Source organism: Oncorhynchus kisutch, unplaced genomic scaffold (genome assembly GCF_002021735.2).
Source record: "Oncorhynchus kisutch isolate 150728-3 unplaced genomic scaffold, Okis_V2 scaffold180, whole genome shotgun sequence".
NCBI classification, from domain to species: domain Eukaryota; kingdom Metazoa; phylum Chordata; class Actinopteri; order Salmoniformes; family Salmonidae; genus Oncorhynchus; species Oncorhynchus kisutch.
The window spans coordinates 3,237-22,500 of record NW_022262127.1 but is presented as its reverse complement, the minus strand read 5'-3'; the positions used below and the strand labels follow the sequence as shown (position 1 = coordinate 22,500).

Genomic DNA, 19,264 nt, shown 5'->3' with positions numbered 1-19,264 from the left:
GCACCTATATATTCTGCACAGATTCTGTCAGACCTGGGCCCTACGCCAAGATGGCGTAGCAGTAGGTCGTCCTGTCCTGTCGTGTCCCTGTATATATCGTTTATTTTTCGTTTTTTACATATTTTCTCCACATATCTCTTTGAAAACATTTTGCTAAACCCTAAGCTTCCAAATACTCTCCTGCAACCCGACTCACCCAATGTAGCTATTTTTCCTAAAGTATTTATATTTACTTCGGGACCCCTCAACTGAAGCTAGCCAGCTAACCAGCGGGTATGCTAGCGGTCTCCAGCTAACCGGTCATCAGCTAACCTGTAGTTCGGAAAGCTCTCGCCTGTTCGTACAACGCGACTTTAACCAGAGCACAACAGACCTATTTATTTTTCATCCCCGGATTCCCACCGCAAACGGAACATCTTTCAGCTGGATTTTTCAGCAACTAGCTATCTAGCTAAACCGCAACCTCGGATTACTCCTGGCTAGCGTTTCCACCCACTTAGCTTGAAGCTAGCCCGGCCGTAGCACTTGCGCTACCACCGTAGCATACTCCTGAGCTACAATACCCGGGCCCACGACCGGTCTACCGATGTCATCGCATGAAGAGGAATAAACAGACTCACCCCATCGCGACGTCCCCCAAAGGCTAACTCTCTAGCCCTCGCTATCTCCCTGCTTGCTAATTCGGCCTGCTAACTGCTAGCTTGTCCAGCTCCGGCCCGCTAACTGCTACCTTGTCTAGCCCGGGCCTACAAACTGTTAGCTTGTTAGCACAGGCCTGCTAACCGCCTGTATCGCCGCGTCTCAAACGCTCACCGGACCCATATTTACTTTCTATCTCTTTTGAATTTTAATTTGTTTATACCTTCCGGAAACCTGCCTCACCCAATGTGATACGGAATCGCTATTATTTATTTATTTATTTTTAGAACACACTCAAGAACCTCCAGAAGCTAACCAGCTAACTAGCTACAAGCTATTTAATCATTGTTATTTTATTTTTTTTGTTATTTATTATTATATATATATATATTTTTTTTTACCTGGATAACACTCGCCAGGCCAGCTTCCCTGCCCCATCCACCGCTGCCCCCTGGACACTGATCTCTTGGCTACATAGCTGATGCACGCTGGACTGTCCATTAATCACGGTACTCCATTCATTCTGCTTGTTTGTTCTATCTGTTGGCCCCGTTGCCTAGTCTACGCCATTTTACCTGCTGTTGTTCCCGCTAGCTGATTAGCTGTTGTCTCACCTACTGTTTTAGCTAGCTTTCCCAATTCAACACCTGTGATTACTGTATGCCTCGCTGTATGTCTCCCTCAAATGTCAACATGCCTTGTATACTGTTGTTCAGGTTAGTTATCATTGTTTTAGTTCACAATGGAGCCCCTAGTTCCACTCTTCACGCCCCTGATAACTCCTTTGTCCCACCTCCCACACATGCGGTGACCTCACCCATTACTACCAGCATGTCCAGAGATACAACCTCCCTCATCATCACCCAGTGCCTGGGCTTACCTCCGCTGTACCCGCACCCCACCATACCCCTGTCTGCGCATTATGCCCTGAATATATTCTACCATGCCCAGAAACCTGCTCCTCTTATTCTCTGTCCCCAACGCTCTAGGCGACCAGTTTTGATAGCCTTTAGCCGCACCCTCATACTACTCCTTCTCTGTTCCGCGAGTGATGTGGAGGTAAACCCAGGCCCTGCATGTCCCCAGGCACCCTCATTTGTTGACTTCTGTGATCGAAAAAGCCTTGGTTTCATGCATGTCAACATCAGAAGCCTCCTCCCTAAGTTTGTTTTACTCACTGCTTTAGCACACTCTGCTAACCCTGATGTCCTTGCTGTGTCTGAATCCTGGCTCAGGAAGGCCACCAAAAATTCAGAGATTTCCATACCCAACTATAACATCTTCCGTCAAGATAGAACTGCCAAAGGGGGCGGAGTTGCAGTTTACTGCAGAGATAGCCTGCAAAGTAATGTCATACTTTCCAGGTCCATACCCAAACAGTTCGAACTACTAATTTTGAAAATTACTCTCTCCAGAAATAAGTCTCTCACGGTTGCCGCCTGCTACCGACCCCCCTCAGCTCCCAGCTGTGCCCTGGACACCATTTGTGAATTGATCGCCCCCCATCTAGCTTCAGAGTTTGTTCTGTTAGGTGACCTAAACTGGGATATGCTTAACACCTCGCCAGTCCTACAATCTAAGCTAGATGCCCTCAATCTCACACAAATCATCAAGGAACCCACCAGGTACAACCCTAACTCTGTAAACAAGGGCACCCTCATAGACGTCATCCTGACCAACTGGCCCTCCAAATACACCTCCGCTGTCTTCAACCAGGATCTCAGCGATCACTGCCTCATTGCCTGTATCCGCTACGGAGCCGCAGTCAAACGACCACCCCTCATCACTGTCAAACGCTCCCTAAAACACTTCTGTGAGCAGGCCTTTCTAATCGACCTGGCCTGGGTATCCTGGAAGGACATTGACCTCATCCCGTCAGTTGAGGATGCCTGGTCATTCTTCAAAAGTAACTTCCTCACCATTTTAGATAAGCATGCTCCGTTCAAAAAATGCAGAACTAAGAACAGATACAGCCCTTGGTTCACCCCAGACCTGACTGCCCTCGACCAGCACCAAAACATCCTGTGGCGGACTGCAATAGCATCGAATAGTCCCCGTGATATGCAACTGTTCAGGGAAGTCCGGAACCAATACACGCAGTCAGTCAGGAAAGCTAAGGCCAACTTCTTCAGGCAGAAGTTTGCATCCTGTAGCTCCAACTCCAAAAAGTTCTGGGACACCGTGAAGTCCATGGAGAACAAGAGCACCTCCTCCCAGCTGCCCACTGCACTGAGGCTAGGTAACACGGTCACCACTGATAAATCCATGATTATCGAAAACTTCAATAAGCATTTCTCAACGGCTGGCCATGCCTTCCGCCTGGCTACTTCAACCTCGGCCAACAGCTCCGCCCCCCCCCGCAGCTCCTCGCCCAAGCCTCTCCAGGTTCTCCTTTAACCAAATCCAGATAGCAGATGTTCTGAAAGAGCTGCAAAACCTGGACCCGTACAAATCAGCTGGGCTTGACAATCTGGACCCTCTATTTCTGCCACCATCTGCCACCATTGTCGCAACCCCTATTACCAGCCTGTTCAACCTCTCTTTCATATCGTCTGAGATCCCCAAGGATTGGAAAGCTGCCGCAGTCATCCCCCTCTTCAAAGGAGGAGACACCCTGGACCCAAACTGTTACAGACCTATATCCATCCTGCCCTGCCTATCTAAGGTCTTCGAAAGCCAAGTCAACAAACAGGTCACTGACCATCTCGAATCCCACCGCACCTTCTCCGCTGTGCAATCTGGTTTCCGAGCCGGTCATGGGTGCACCTCAGCCACACTCAAGGTACTCAACGATATCATAACCGCCATCGATAAAAGACAGTACTGTGCAGCCGTCTTCATCGACCTTGCCAAGGCTTTCGACTCTGTCAATCACCATATTCTTATCGGCAGACTCAGGAGCCTCGGTTTTTCGGATGACTGCCTTGCCTGGTTCACCAATTACTTTGCAGACAGAGTTCAGTGCGTCAAATCGGAGGGCATGCTGTCTGGTCCTCTGGCAGTCTCTATGGGGGTGCCACAGGGTTCAATTCTCGGGCCGACTCTTTTCTCTGTGTATATCAATGATGTTGCTCTTGCTGCGGGCGATTCCCTGATCCACCTCTACGCAGACGACACCATTCTATATACCTTCGGCCCGTCTTTGGACACTGTGCTATCTAACCTCCAAACAAGCTTCAATGCCATACAACACTCCTTCCGTGGCCTCCAACTGCTCTTAAACGCTAGTAAAACCAAATGCATGCTTTTCAACCGGTCGCTGCTTGCACCCGCATGCCCGACTAGCATCACCACCCTGGATGGTTCCGACCTAGAATATGTGGACGTCTATAAGTACCTAGGTGTCTGGCTAGACTGCAAACTCTCCTTCCAGACTCATATCAAACATCTCCAATCGAAAATCAAATCAAGAGTCGGCTTTCTATTCCGCAACAAAGCCTCCTTCACTCACGCCGCCAAGCTTACCCTAGTAAAACTGACTATCCTACCGATCCTCGACTTCGGCGATGTCATCTACAAAATGGCTTCCAACACTCTACTCAGCAAACTGGATGCAGTCTATCACAGTGCCATCCGTTTCGTCACTAAAGCACCTTATACCACCCACCACTGCGACTTGTATGCTCTAGTCGGCTGGCCCTCGCTACATATTCGTCGCCAGACCCACTGGCTCCAGGTCATCTACAAGTCCATGCTAGGTAAAGCTCCGCCTTATCTCAGCTCACTGGTCACGATGGCAACACCCATCCGTAGCACGCGCTCCAGCAGGTGTATCTCACTGATCATCCCTAAAGCCAACACCTCATTTGGCCGCCTTTCGTTCCAGTACTCTGCTGCCTGTGACTGGAACGAATTGCAAAAATCGCTGAAGTTGGAGACTTTTATCTCCCTCACCAACTTCAAACATCAGCTATCTGAGCAGCTAACCGATCGCTGCAGCTGTACATAGTCTATTGGTAAATAGCCCACCCTTTTTCACCTACCTCATCCCCATACTGTTTTTATTTATTTACTTTTCTGCTCTTTTGCACACCAATATCTCTACCTGTACATGACCATCTGATCTTTTATCACTCCAGTGTTAATCTGCAAAATTGTAATTATTTGCCTACCTCCTCATGCCTTTTGCACACATTGTATATAGACTCCCCCTTTGGTTTCTACTGTGTTATTGACTTGTTAATTGTTTACTCCATGTGTAACTCTTTGTTGTCTGCTCACACTGCTATGCTTTATCTTGGCCAGGTCGCAGTTGCAAATGAGAACTTGTTCTCAACTAGCCTACCTGGTTAAATAAAGGTGTTCTCAACTAGCCTACCTGGTTAAATAAAGGTGTTCTCAACTAGCCTACCTGGTTAAATAAAGGTGTTCTCAACTAGCCTACCTGGTTAAATAAAGGTGAAATAAAAAAAACTAAAAAAAACAGTAAATCTCATTAAGACCAAAATAATGGTGTTCCAAAAAAGGTCCAGTCACCAGGACCACAAATACAAATTCCATCTAGACACTGTTGCCCTAGAGCACACAAAAAACGATACATACCTTGGCCTAAACATGAGCGCCACAGGTAACTTCCACAAAGCTGTGAACGATCTGAGAGACAAGGCAAGAAGGGCATTCTATGCCATCAAAAGGAACATAAATTTCAACATACCAATTAGGATTTGGCTAAAAATACTTGAATCAGTCATAGAGCCCATTGCCCTTTATGGTTGTGAGGTCTGGGGTCTGCTCACCAACCAAGACTTCACAAAATGGGAGAAACACCAAATTGAGACTCTGCACGCAGAATTCTGCAAAAATATCCTCCGTGTACAACGTAGAACACCAAATAATGCATGCAGAGCAGATACCCACTAATTATCCAAATCCAGAAAAGAGCCGTTAAATTCTATAACCACTTAAAAGGAAGCGATTCCCAAACCTTCCACAACAAAGCCATCACCTACAGAGAGATGAACCTGGAGAAGAGTCCCCTAAGCAAGCTGGTCCTGGGGCTCTGTTCACAAACACAAACACACCCTACAGAGCCCCAGGACAACAGCACAATTAGACCCAACCAAATCATGAGAAAACAAAAAGATAATTACTTGACACATTAGAAAGAATTAACAAAAAAACAGAGCAAACTAGAATGCTATTTGGCCCTACACAGAGAGTACACAGCGGCAGAATACCTGACCACTGTGACTGACCCAAAATTAAGGAAAGCTTTGACTATGTACAGACTCAGTGAGCATAGCCTTGCTATTGAGAAAGGCCGCCGTAGGCAGACATGGCTCTCAAGAGAAGACAGGCTATGTGCTCACTGCCCACAAAATGAGGTGGAAACTGAGCTGCACTTCCTAACCTAACCTAACCGAAAAGGGCAACCAGTGAAGAACACACACCATTGTAAATACAACCCATATTTATGCTTATTTATTTTATCTTGTGTCCTTTACCATTTGTACATTGTTAAAATACTGTATTTATACAGTATATAATATGACATTTGTAATGTCTTTATTGTTTTGAAACTTCTGTATGTGTAATGTTTACTGTTCATTTTTATTGTTTATTTCACTTTATATATTATCTACCTCACCTGCTTTGGCAATGTTAACACATGTTTCCCATGCCAATAAAGCCCTTGAATTGAATTGAGAGAGAGAATGAGAGAGAGTGTGTGTGTGTGTGTGTGTGTGTGTGTGTGTGTGTGTGTGTGTGTGTGTGTGTGTGTGTGTGTGTGTGTGTGTGTGTGTGTGTGTGTGTGTGTGTCTGTGTGTGTCTGTGTGTGTGTGTGTGTGTGTGTGTGTGTGTGTGTGTGTGTGTGTGTGTGTGTGTGTGTCTTACCGTCACTAAACACAGCAGTAGTTTGAGACACAGGGCCTTGAGACTTTCTGAACCCTCCCCACACAGCAGGCTGTCTAAACTCTCCATCAGGTCCTGTGGGAGAGACACTCGGGTCAAACAGGGAACATAGTTTTCAAAACGGAGGAAGTGTTGCTACATGAACACTTTTCTCTTAGGACACACACACACAGCAAGCTCTCCAAACTCTCCATGAAGTCCTGTAGGACACACACACACAGCAAGCTCTCCAAACTCTCCATGAAGTCCTGTAGGACACACACACAGCAAGCTCTCCAAACTCTCCATGAAGTCCTGTAGGACACACACAGCAAGCTCTCCAAACTCTCCATGAAGTCCTGTAGGACACACACAGCAAGCTCTCCAAACTCTCAATGAAGTCCTGTAGGACACACACAGCAAGCTCTCCAAACTCTCAATGAAGTCCTGTAGGACACACACACACAGCAAGCTCTCCAAACTCTCCATGAAGTCCTGTAGGACACACACACAGCAAGCTCTCCAAACTCTCCATGAAGTCCTGTAGGACACACACACACACAGCAAGCTCTCCAAACTCTCCATGAAGTCCTGTAGGACACACACACACAGCAAGCTCTCCAAACTCTCCATGAAGTCCTGTAGGACACACACACACAGCAAGCTCTCCAAACTCTCCATGAAGTCCTGTAGGACACACACAGCAAGCTCTCCAAACTCTCCATGAAGTCCTGTAGGACACACACACAGCAAGCTCTCCAAACTCTCAATGAAGTCCTGTAGGACACACACACACAGCAAGCTCTCCAAACTCTCCATGAAGTCCTGTAGGACACACACACAGCAAGCTCTCCAAACTCTCCATGAAGTCCTGTAGGACACACACACACACAGCAAGCTCTCCAAACTCTCCATGAAGTCCTGTAGGACACACACACACACAGCAAGCTCTCCAAACTCTCCATGAAGTCCTGTAGGACACACACACAGCAAGCTCTCCAAACTCTCCATGAAGTCCTGTAGGACACACACACCTTCATGCGGAGCTCGGCCTTGTCGAAGCCCACGAGCATGTTGATGATGTCGAAGCCTGAGGCTGACTTGTTCTTCTGGTGAACCCCACGGAACAACGCACACAGAGTCTGGTGGAGGGGACAGATACACCTTCATGACAATGTGGGTGAAAGGTCAAACACCACAGACCATAGATTATGATAGAGGCCTCTAGTGACAATTTTAAAGTAACTGCAGTTAACTGGGTGGGGATTCCTATGGGTTGTAGTCTCAATGGCACTGCCCATGCTGTCACAGACGCTATAGTCGCACAGATAGAAAGACAAGTCCTCTATCTATCTATATGGTCCAGACCCCTACATCCTGTCTATAGCCTCGTCAGCACCATAACAGATCAATACATCCTGTCTATAGCCTCGTCAGTACCATAACAGATCAATACATCCTGTCTATAGCCTCGTCAGTACCATAACAGATCAATACATCCTGTCTATAGCCCCGTCAGCACCATAACAGATCAATACATCCTGTCTATAGCCCCATCAGTACCATAACAGATCAATACATCCTGTCTATAGCCTCATCAGCACCATAACAGGTCTATGTACAGATCAATACATCCTGTCTATAGCCACGTCAGCACCATAACAGATCAATACATCCTGTCTATAGCCACGTCAGTACCATAACAGATCAATACATCCTGTCTATAGCAGGTCTGTAGAGCAGTGTTCTTCACCCCTGGTCCAGGTTTTGTTCCACCTCAGTCCACACACCTGATGCAACTTACACTGAATGTACAAAACATTAGGAACACCTGCTCTTTCCATAACATAGACTGACCAGGTGAATCTAGGTGAAAGCTATGATCCCTAAAATCCCAATTTTGGTTCTCCTCTGCCAGGGTCTGAACACAATAGTGGAACACCCCTACCCCCAACACACACACACACTCCCACTTACCTGCAGGGCGTTGACCACTTTGATCTGGTGCTCCTCTGCCAGGGCCTGAACACAGTGGTGGAACAAACTGTTGATGTTGTCTTTAATCTTCATCACCTCATCTCCATCCAGAGACTCCAGCTTGGCCTCCAGGTACTCCAGATTCACCTGGGGGAGGGGGGGGGGTACAGAGGGGGAGAGAGTAGAGTAAGGGTGGGTGGAAAAGGGAGGGTTGAGCGAGAGGGGGGAGGGAGAGGGAGAGAGTGGGGGAAGAGGGAGGGTTGGTAGAGAGAGGGGGAGGGGGAAGATGGTTGGGAGAGAGAGGGGGGAGAGGGTTGGGTGAGAAAGGGGAGGGGAGGGGGAGGAGCGAGGGTTGGGAGGTCACAGAAAGAAGGAGGGTGGGGAACGGGAGAGAGAGAAGGTGGGTGGGGAACGGGAGAGAGAGAAGGGGGGTGGGGAACGGGAGAGAGAGGAGGAGGGTGGGGAACGGGAGAGAGAGAAGGGGGGTGGGGAACGGGAGAGAGAGAAGGGGGGTGGGGAACGGGAGAGAGAGAAGGAGGGTGGGGAACGGGAGAGAGAGAAGGAGGGTGGGGAACGGGAGAGAGAGAAGGGGGGTGGGGAACGGGAGAGAGAGAAGGAGGGTGGGGAACGGGAGAGAGAGAAGGGGGGTGCATTGAGGTTATAGTTAGAGAGCAATTCCCTTTTCAGAACGCAAAGGACAGCTACAAGTTTTACAAACAAATGCAAATGGGTAATTCTGTTAACAAATGTAATGTAAACAGGTCCTTTTGTAAACACATGTAAACAGCTGTTCTCTCTTACCTTCATGAGGAAGAGTTCATCCCAGAAACGGGAGTTGTTCTTGGCTGGATCCTCTTTCTGGAGAGAGAGGAGACAGAGAGTCGCTCCATGTAATCTCAGCCATGACAGCCACCATCTCAGCCATGACACCCACCATCTCAGCCATGACACCCACCATCTCAGCCATGACACCCACCATCTCAGCCATGACGCCCACCATCTCAGCCATGACGCCCACCATCTCAGCCATGACACCCACCATCTCAACCATGACACCCACCATCTCAGCCATGACATCCAGCCATGACACCCACCATCTCAGCCATGACACCCACCATCTCAGCCATGACATCCAGCCATGACACCCACCATATCAGCCATGACACCCACCATCTGAACCACCATCTCAACCACCATCTCAGCCATGACACCCACCATCTCAGCCATGACATCCAGCCATGACACCCACCATATCAGCCATGACACCCACCATCTCAACCACCATCTCAACCATGACACCCACCATCTGAACCACCATCTCAACCACCATCTCAACCATGACACCCACCATCTCAGCCATGACACCCACCATCTCAGCCATGACATCCAGCCATGACACCCACCATATCAGCCATGACACCCACCATCTCAGCCACCATCTCAACCATGACACCCACCATCTGAACCACCATCTCAACCATGACACCCACCATCTCAACCATGACACCCACCATCTCAACCATGACACCCACCATCTCAGCCATGACACCCACCATCTCAGCCATGACACCCACCATCTCAGCCATGACGCCCACCATCTCAGCCATGACACCCACCATCTCAACCATGACACCCACCATCTCAGCCATGACATCCAGCCATGACACCCACCATCTCAGCCATGACACCCACCATCTCAGCCATGACATCCAGCCATGACACCCACCATATCAGCCATGACACCCACCATCTGAACCACCATCTCGACCACCATCTCAGCCATGACACCCACCATCTCAGCCATGACATCCAGCCATGACACCCACCATTTCAGCCATGACACCCACCATCTCAACCATGACACCCACCATCTGAACCACCATCTCAACCACCATCTCAACCATGACACCCACCATCTCAGCCATGACACCCACCATCTCAGCCATGACATCCAGCCATGACACCCACCATATCAGCCATGACACCCACCATCTCAGCCACCATCTCAACCATGACACCCACCATCTGAACCACCATCTCAACCATGACACCCACCATCTCAGCCATGACACCCACCATCTCAGCCATGACACCCACCATCTCAGCCATAACACCCACCATCTGAACCACCATCTCAACCATGACACCCACCATCTCAACCATGACACCCACCATCTCAACCATGACACCCACCATCTCAGCCATGACACCCACCATCTCAGCCATGACACCCACCATCTCAGCCATGACACCCACCATCTCAGCCATGACGCCCACCTTCTCAGCCATGACGCCCACCTTCTCAGCCATGACACCCACAATCTCAGCCATGACACCCACCATCTCAGCCATGACACCCACCATCTCAGCCATGACGCCCACCATCTCAGCCATGACGCCCACCATCTCAGCCATGACGCCCACCATCTCAGCCATGACACCCACCATCTCAGCCATGACACCCACCATCTCAACCATGACACCCACCATCTCAACCATAACACCCACCATCTCAGCCATGACACCCACCATCTCAGCCATAACACCCACCATCTCAGCTTGGTTGGAAGCCAGTCCTCCATGAAAGCAAATCAGTTTCTCCTTCTTTTACAGCCCCTTTGTGTGTGGTTTATTCCCTTCAGAAAAGGTCTGTCTTAGTTACTGCTAGAACATTCCTGGTGAACAAGCACACCATGAGGCTCCAGCAGATCTAATGGTCTTCAATGTTATGGTCTCTAATGGTCTTCAATGTTATGGTCTCTAATGGTCTTCAATGTTATGGTCTCTAATGGTCTTCAATGTTATGGTCTCTAATGGTCTTCAATGTTATGGTCTCTAATGGTTTCAATGTTATGGTCCCTATGGTCTTCAATGGTAAAAGTCCCAAACACACACTGTATAGTGTTATGTAATGGTATTGGGTTTAATGGTAAAAGTCCCAAACACACACTGTATAGTGTTATGTAATGGTATTGGGTTTAATGGTAAATGTCCCAAACACACACTGTATAGTGTTATGTAATGGTATTGGGTTTAATGGTAAATGCCCCTCATCACAACACATATAGACATGTTTCCATATAATTTTATTGAAAAACATGCAATTACTTATTTTCTTAGGGTTGTCTCAACATTTTAGTCCGTAGCTCATTTCTCCATCAAAGTTTTGGGCTTGTAGGACAAGTCTTCATATGAGAATCTCAGAGAGTGGCCACTTATTGGACTATTCAAGGAGAGTTGGGTTGAAGCAATAGGCTGCTAATTTTATTTAACTAGGCAAGTCAGTTAAGAACTTGGGACAAACTGAATTGCTTTCATTGAGGACTGGCTTGAATTGTGAGGGTTGTGCTGCGGTATAGCAACAACAGCGACATATTGTGGTAAAAACATGGTACTGTCACACTACTTCATATTATGTCATTGTATAATGCAAGCGACTTCAATTACTAATATCTCTGAACAGGGGAAAAAAGAACATCACCAGTTTCACAGGGAATACATGACATAATATGGAGATGCAATACTCCAAGCCACAGTTTCATACTATTTGTCAAACATAGACAACTGATACTGTATACTGGTTGTTGGGGTGGGATTGGCATGGGGGGGTCCACAATTTTGGGGGGGATTCATTATGTCTTACTCATTGGAAGGAAGAAGTGTGGTCCACATCAGATGTTGGGTACTATATTTATTGAATATTATCTGAATATTATCAATTAAAATGGCCAATTTGGGTGCAATCAATTATCTTAATTTCTTAGAGATAAAATTAGATTTCAACAAAATAATGTTTCAGGAATGATAATCGTATCCGTTACTAAGTACAGAAAATAATTTCAGGACAATCTGAGATGGTGGGTATTGAAATTCTCTTTCTTGTGCTTTTTGAGGTGAAAGGAACTATGAGAGCAAGTCCACCAACCTCATTTCTGTTCCTGTCTGTCTGTCTGTTCCGACCCTCACTCTTTCTTCCCCTTTAACACTCTTTCTTCCCCTTTAACACTCTTTCTTCCCCTTTAACACTCTTTCTTCCCCTTTAACACTCTTTCTTCCCCTATGCTCTTACTCTTTCACTTGACCATATCCCTTTAGCTCTGCACAAACCTCCCTCTCTGTCTCATCTTTATCAATCATTTCCTCTTCTCTACCTCCCTCTCGCTCTCTCTCCCTCCCTCTCTTCTCTCCCTCCCTCTCTTCTCTCCCTCCATCTCCCTCCATCCCTCTTCTCTCCCTCCATCTCCCTCCATCCCTCTTCTCTCCCTCCATCCCTCTATCTTACCGCAAAGATCTCATCATACATCAGCACCACTTTCTCCTTCAGGGGTTTCTTAGAGGAGGACGTCCTTCTCAGAAGCCCCGCCTTCTTCTCCAGCTGAGACATGGCTGGGTCTGGAGACACACACAAATAAGTAAGCATAGAAATGTAAACACAGCAGACGCAAATAGGCATGTAGCTAGTATCACACAGGAAAAACTAAAAAGGACAGACAATACTACATACACTATAGGTCGACCGATGAATCGGAATGGCCGATTAATTAGGGCCGATTTCAAGTTTTCATAACAATCGGAAATCTGTATTTTTGGGCGCCTATTTCCGATTATTATTATGAATTTTTTTAATACCTTTATTTAATTAGGCAAGTAAATTATGAACACATTCTTATTTTCAATGACGGCCTAGGAACTGTGGGTTAACTGCCTTGTTCAGAGGCAGAACGACAGATTTTCACCTTGTCAGCTCAGGGGATCCAATCTTGCAACCGTACAGTTAACTAGTCCAACATTCTAACCATTGCACTCCACGAGTAGCCTGCCTGTTACGCGAATGCAGTAAAAGCCAAGGTAAATTAATAGCTAGCATTAAACTTATCTTATAAAAAACAATAAATCGTAATCACTAGTTATCACTACTAATCCAGTTTAGCAGGCAATATTAACCAGGTGAAATTGTGTCATTTCTCTTGCGTTCATTGCACGCAGAGTCAGGGTATATGCAACAGTTTGGGCCGCCTGGCTCATTGCGAACTCATTTGCCAGAATGTTACGTAATTATGACATACATTGAAGGTTGTGCAATGTAACAAGAATATTTAGACTTAGGGATGTCACCCTTTAGATAAAATACCGAACGGTTCCATATTTCACTGAAATAATAAACGTTTTGTTTTCGAAATGATAGTTTCCGGATTCGATCATATTAATGACCAAAGGCTCATATTTCTGTGTGTTATTATGTTATAATTAAGTCTGATTTGATAGAGCAGTCTGACTGAGCAGCAGCAGGCCCGTAATCATTCATTCAAACAGCACTTTCGTGCGTTTTGCCAGCAGCTCTTCGCAAGCACAGCGCTGTTTATGACTTCAAGCCTATCAGCCTAATGGCTGGTGTAACCAATGTGAAATGGCTAGCTAGTTGGCTGGGTGTGCGCTAATACTGTTTCAAACATCACTCGCTTTTAGATTTGGTGTAGTTATTCCCCTTGCGCTGCAAGGGCCGCGGCTTTTGTGGAGCGATGGGTAACGATGCTTCGAGGGTGGCTGTTGTCGATGTGTTCCTGGTTCGAGCCCAGGTAGGGGCGAGGAGGGGGACGGAAGCTATACTGTTACACTGTCAATACTATAGTGCCTATAAGAACATTCAATAGTCAAAGGTATATGAAATACAAATGGTATAGAGAGAAATAGTCCAATAAATACTATATTAACTACAACCTAAAACCTCTTACCTTGGAATATTGAAGTCTCATGTTAAAAGGAACCACCAACTTTCATATGTTCTCATGTTCTGAGCAAGGAACTTAAACGTTAGCTTTTTTACATGGCACATATTTTACATGGCACACATTACTTTCTTCTCCAACACTTTGTTTTTGCATTATTTAAACCAAATTGAACATGTTTCATTATTTATTTGAGGCTAAATTGATTTTATTCATGTTTTATATTAAGTTAAAATAAGTGTTAATTCAATATTGTTGTAATTGTCATTATTACAAATAAAAAAATTGTCTGATTGATCTGTATCGGCTTTTTTGGTCCTCCAATAATCGGTATCAGCGTTGAAAAATCATAATCGGTCGACCTCTAACATTCACACACCACCAGGCATTCCACACTGGCTTGGACCCTCATTCTACAGTGTTAGTGTAGGAGGTGCTTCTATTGTCAAGAATGTATGGCATTTAGAACCCTCAGTTCTGGTCGAGTTTTAACACAGGGTTAGAAAACTCACTTATTACCCATTTATATACTGTATATGATTAGTCATCAATGTATGTTTACAAAATACATTCATATTCCCAGCTATGGCAATCAACAAAAGTTAACTAGGCCTAAATCAAGTATCCTACACTGTCAACAAAGCATTCTTAGCTACATGTGTTCACTCAGTCATTCCCAAGAAGTGACGTGATAATGCGTGCTTCTAAATCAAATCAAATCAAATTTATTTATATAGCCCTTCGTACATCAGCTGATATCTCAAAGTGCTGTACAGAAACATGCATTGCTTGCTGTTTGGGTTTTCAGGCTGGGTTTCTGTACAGCACTTTGAGATATCAGCTGATGTAAGAAGGGCTTTATAAATACATTTGATTTGATACTATAAAAGGCTACTAGAATAGAAACAATGAATGCAACACAAGCTAACGTTAGCTAGTTAATCGTGATTCATATCCTTATCTGACTGTATCCTGATTGTTCTCTTTGCGCAACAGGACACTACAAAGTGGGCCTGCCCTGACTGTATATGCATTGATTGGGCAACTGCTGTACTGTAGAGGAATGTTAGTTAGCTGTCGACTACATTTCCAATGGAATACATAGCTGGCTAGTGTTAGCATGATTTGTCAGTTTCATGCAATATATCCCCATAAAACATATGATACGTAAGAACAGTTCACTGCACACAACAGTCAAACCATAGGTAATTGTTTACAAATGACTAGCAGTGGTTAGCCGAGTTGGTAGCTAGCTACAGCTAACTAACATGCTAACGTTACCTAGCTAGGTAGCCTACCTACGTTGTTTCCAGTCACCGAAAAGTTCATATTCAAAAGTTAAACCACTCTTTATTTAGTGCAAGGCAACTCCGTTACTAACGTGCAACTCAAACATCGGCCACTCTAGTGCTGGCAAATGTTAGTGTTAATGACAACAAGCTGTTAGCTACTCGTCATGCATAGCTACATTGTGGGTCTATAGTACCTAGCTATAGCTAGCTAGCTCTTTTCTTACAATGTCTGCTTCCTTGTCGATGTACAACCTAACAGCGTTTGAGGACAGGTAGCAAGATGTATATGTTGTCATAGATTATTCATCAAACCCCTTCTTACCTCAATCAAACGATTATTTATATGAATCCATACCGTTCGCTCAGAAAACTACACATACCAATGTTAGCCTGCTAGCTAGCTAGCTGTGATTGAGACTTCCTTTGCCTGTCTGGAGACTGCATGGTCCTAGCGCCTGTGCCGTCACTGGTCGTCGTGTATCGAAGATACTGTAGTGAGCTATCACTGATTTACAATCCACGCAATCTTCTGCATACAGTAGTACATTCAATTCACTACTAGGAGGACAAGAATATAAATATATTGGAAATAAGTGTATTTGTAAATCTTTCATGTGTTTGTACTTTCCTCTGGGATTATTTGTACTGTAAAAATCATATATACATTAAATAAACTAGATAGATTTAATTTTGGGCCAAAAGTTAATCTAGCTACATTCATATATCTTTTCCCATATTTTCATTTGTCCATACTGTCCATTACTGGTGCTCATGAACGGGTTATAAACAGTGTTCATTGAACATATCAAGAGTATTTCAAGGACAGTTTTTTCCATTTTCATAACATTACAAATATCGGAAACGTTTTGTCCAAAAATGATGCAGAAAAGCTAATCCATGCTTTTGTCACTTCTAGATTAGTCGACTGCAATGCTCTACTTTCCGGCTACCCGGCTAAAGCACTAAATAAACTTCAGTTAGTGCTAAACTCGGCTGCTAGAATCCTGACTAGAACCCAACAATGTGATCATATATACTCCATATTACTCCTCTCTACACTGGCATCCTATTAAAGCTCGGGCTGATTTCAAGGTTTCCCTGCTAACCTACGGTCACAAGACACAGGCCTTGTTATTGTCTCTAGAATAAGCAAACAGCTCGAGGCAGAGCTTTCTCCTATAGAGCTCCATTTTTATGGAACGGTCTGCCTACCCATGTGAGAGACGCAGACTCGGTCTCAACCTTTAAGTCTTAATTGAAGACTCATCGTTGCAGTAGGTCATTGACTGTAGTCTGGCCCAGGGTTGTGAAGGTGAATGGAAAGGCACTGGAGCGACAAACCACTCTTGCTGTCTCTGCCTGTTCCCCAGAGTGCTACCTTTTCCCGGATCTGCTGTTTTTAGACTCTCTCTCTCTACCACACCTGCTGTCCCTACCCATGTGAGAGACGCAGACTCGGTCTCAACCTTTAAGTCTTAATTGAAGACTCATCGTTGCAGTAGGTCATTGACTGTAGTCTGGCCCAGGGTTGTGAAGGTGAATGGAAAGGCACTGGAGCGACAAACCACTCTTGCTGTCTCTGCCTGTTCCCCAGAGTGCTACCTTTTCCCGGATCTGCTGTTTTTAGACTCTCTCTCTCTACCACACCTGCTGTCTCTATCTCTGAATGTTGGGCTATGAAAAGCCAACGGACATTTCCTCCTGAGGTGCTGACCTGTTGCATCCTCGACAACCACTGTGATTATTATTATTTGACCCTGCTGGTCATCTATGAACATTTGAACATCTTGGCCATGTTCTGTTATAATCTCCACCCAGCACAGCCAGAAGAGGACTGGCCACCCCACATAGTCTGGTTCCTCTCTAGGTCTCTTCCTAGGTTCTGGCCTTTCTAGGCCTTTCTAGCCACCGTGCTTCTACACCTGCATTGCTTGCTGTTTGGGGTTTTAGGCTGGGTTTCTGTACAGCACTTTGAGATATCAGCTGATGTAAAAAGGGCTTTATAAATACATTTGAACTTCTCTAGCGTCTAAACGCCTGGTAGGTTCAGTAAAGGTCTGTGCACCCTTCACATCCCTTGGTTTGGCTCATTGGCTGAAATTGAACGCAAATGTCATCAGATAACAATAAGACAGTTAATCTTTTCTCTGCCAACTCTGTGAGAGATCCAGGCATTGCCTCGAAATGTCACAGACAGACTCCGGAATCTTTTGGAAATGAGTTAACGGAATACAAAGGTCCACACACTGTGTGTGTTCCAAATGCACCCTTTTCCCCACATACTCCACCAGGGCCCTGGTCAAAAGTAGTGTACTATATAGGGAATAGGGTGCCATTTGGGACGTGGACTCTATCAATAGGTCAACCACAACCCTTCCATCCTTCCTATCTTTCCCCCTCAAAAATCAAAGACAAGAAAAATCTAAATGGCACCATCAAAGAAAGGTTTTATACATTCCAGAACTTTCATTTCATTGATCCTCTGGTTCATTTCTCAGTGCATCATGTGACCATGTGACCATCTGATCTACTGATATATGAAGATGTGTGTGTATTGGGGTCCACCTACCTGTCGCCTATATATCCAGTGTTGAAGGAGTTTTATCAATAATGACTAAATAATGTATACATTCAAAGTGGAATTATAACTAACATTAATTAACAGAATTCTATGCTGTCTGAAGAATAAAATGTTTGTACATAGACCAAGAGGAAGTGTTAACAGACAACTTGTGACCACAGTGAAACTAACAACAGGAGAAATGTCTGGTCCCCATTCAGGGAGGGGAAAACCCGTTGGACTTGCAATAGATTGTGTAACATGTGGTAACATAAGATAAACAATATGTGTGTGTTGGAATTGCATTGAAAAGTAGCTAAGTCATTGTCCAAAAGGAAGAGAGACATCGTCCAAGAAGAGGAGGGACATATTAAAAGCTATGACGCTATGTGTGATATAAAACCTAATGAACATGTGATTATGAGCAGAGCTCTCGGAAATAAATGCTACTGATTACTTTTAAAGGCTGGTCTCTGTCCATTTTATGTAAATAAGGATCTTACAAATTCTTAGAAACGGACAAAGTGTTTTACTTGAATTGATTAATGAACACATAGGAATCCAAATTCCTCCAACACCAGTCAGTCCACACATCAAAATAATTGAAAGAAGTCGAAAAAGGTGAAAAGGTTGTCGGAGACTGGGGGGGAGGAGGAGGGAGGTTGGGAAGACTGGGGGGAGGAGGAGGGAGGTTGGGGAGACTGGGGGAGGAGGAGGGAGGTTGGGGAGACTGGGGGGAGGTTGGGAAGACTGGGGGAGGAGGAGGGAGGTTGGGGAGACTGGGGGGAGGTTGGGAAGACTGGAGGAGGAGGAGGGAGGTTGGGGGGAGGTTGGGGAGGTTGGGGAGACTGGGGGGAGGAGAAGGGAGGTTGGGGAGACTGGGGGGAGGAGAAGGGAGGTTGGGGAGACTGGGGGAGGAGGAGGGAGGTTGGGGAGACTGGGGGAGGAGGAGGGAGGTTGGGGAGACTGGGGGGAGGTTGGGAAGACTGGGGGAGGAGGAGGGAGGTTGGGGAGACTGGGGGGAGGTTGGGAAGACTGGGGGAGGAGGAGGGAGGTTGGGGAGACTGGGGGGAGACTGGGGGGAGGAGGAGGGAGGTTGGGGAGACTGGGGGAGGAGGAGGGAGGTTGGGGAGACTGGGGGGAGGTTGGGGAGACTGGGGGGGAGGAGGAGGGAGGTTGGGGAGACTGGGGGGAGGTTGGGGAGACTGGGGGAGGTTGGGGAGACTGGGGGGAGGTTG

General features: G+C 46.0%; 1 protein-coding gene across 1 annotated transcript in view; it reads right to left on the bottom strand.

Annotated features, from left to right (window-relative positions):
• LOC116360705 (armadillo-like helical domain-containing protein 3) overlaps positions 1 to 15,919 on the bottom strand; it is a 64,757-nt gene extending 48,838 nt beyond the window's left edge. Inside the window, 6 exon segments of the mRNA XM_031815676.1 lie at positions 6,475 to 6,567; positions 7,506 to 7,613; positions 8,449 to 8,595; positions 9,250 to 9,306; positions 12,731 to 12,840; positions 15,789 to 15,919. Coding sequence (XP_031671536.1) covers positions 6,475 to 6,567; positions 7,506 to 7,613; positions 8,449 to 8,595; positions 9,250 to 9,306; positions 12,731 to 12,832 — 507 coding nt within the window. The 5' untranslated portion in view covers positions 12,833 to 12,840; positions 15,789 to 15,919.
• Positions 15,920 to 19,264: the final 3,345 nt, after the last annotated feature.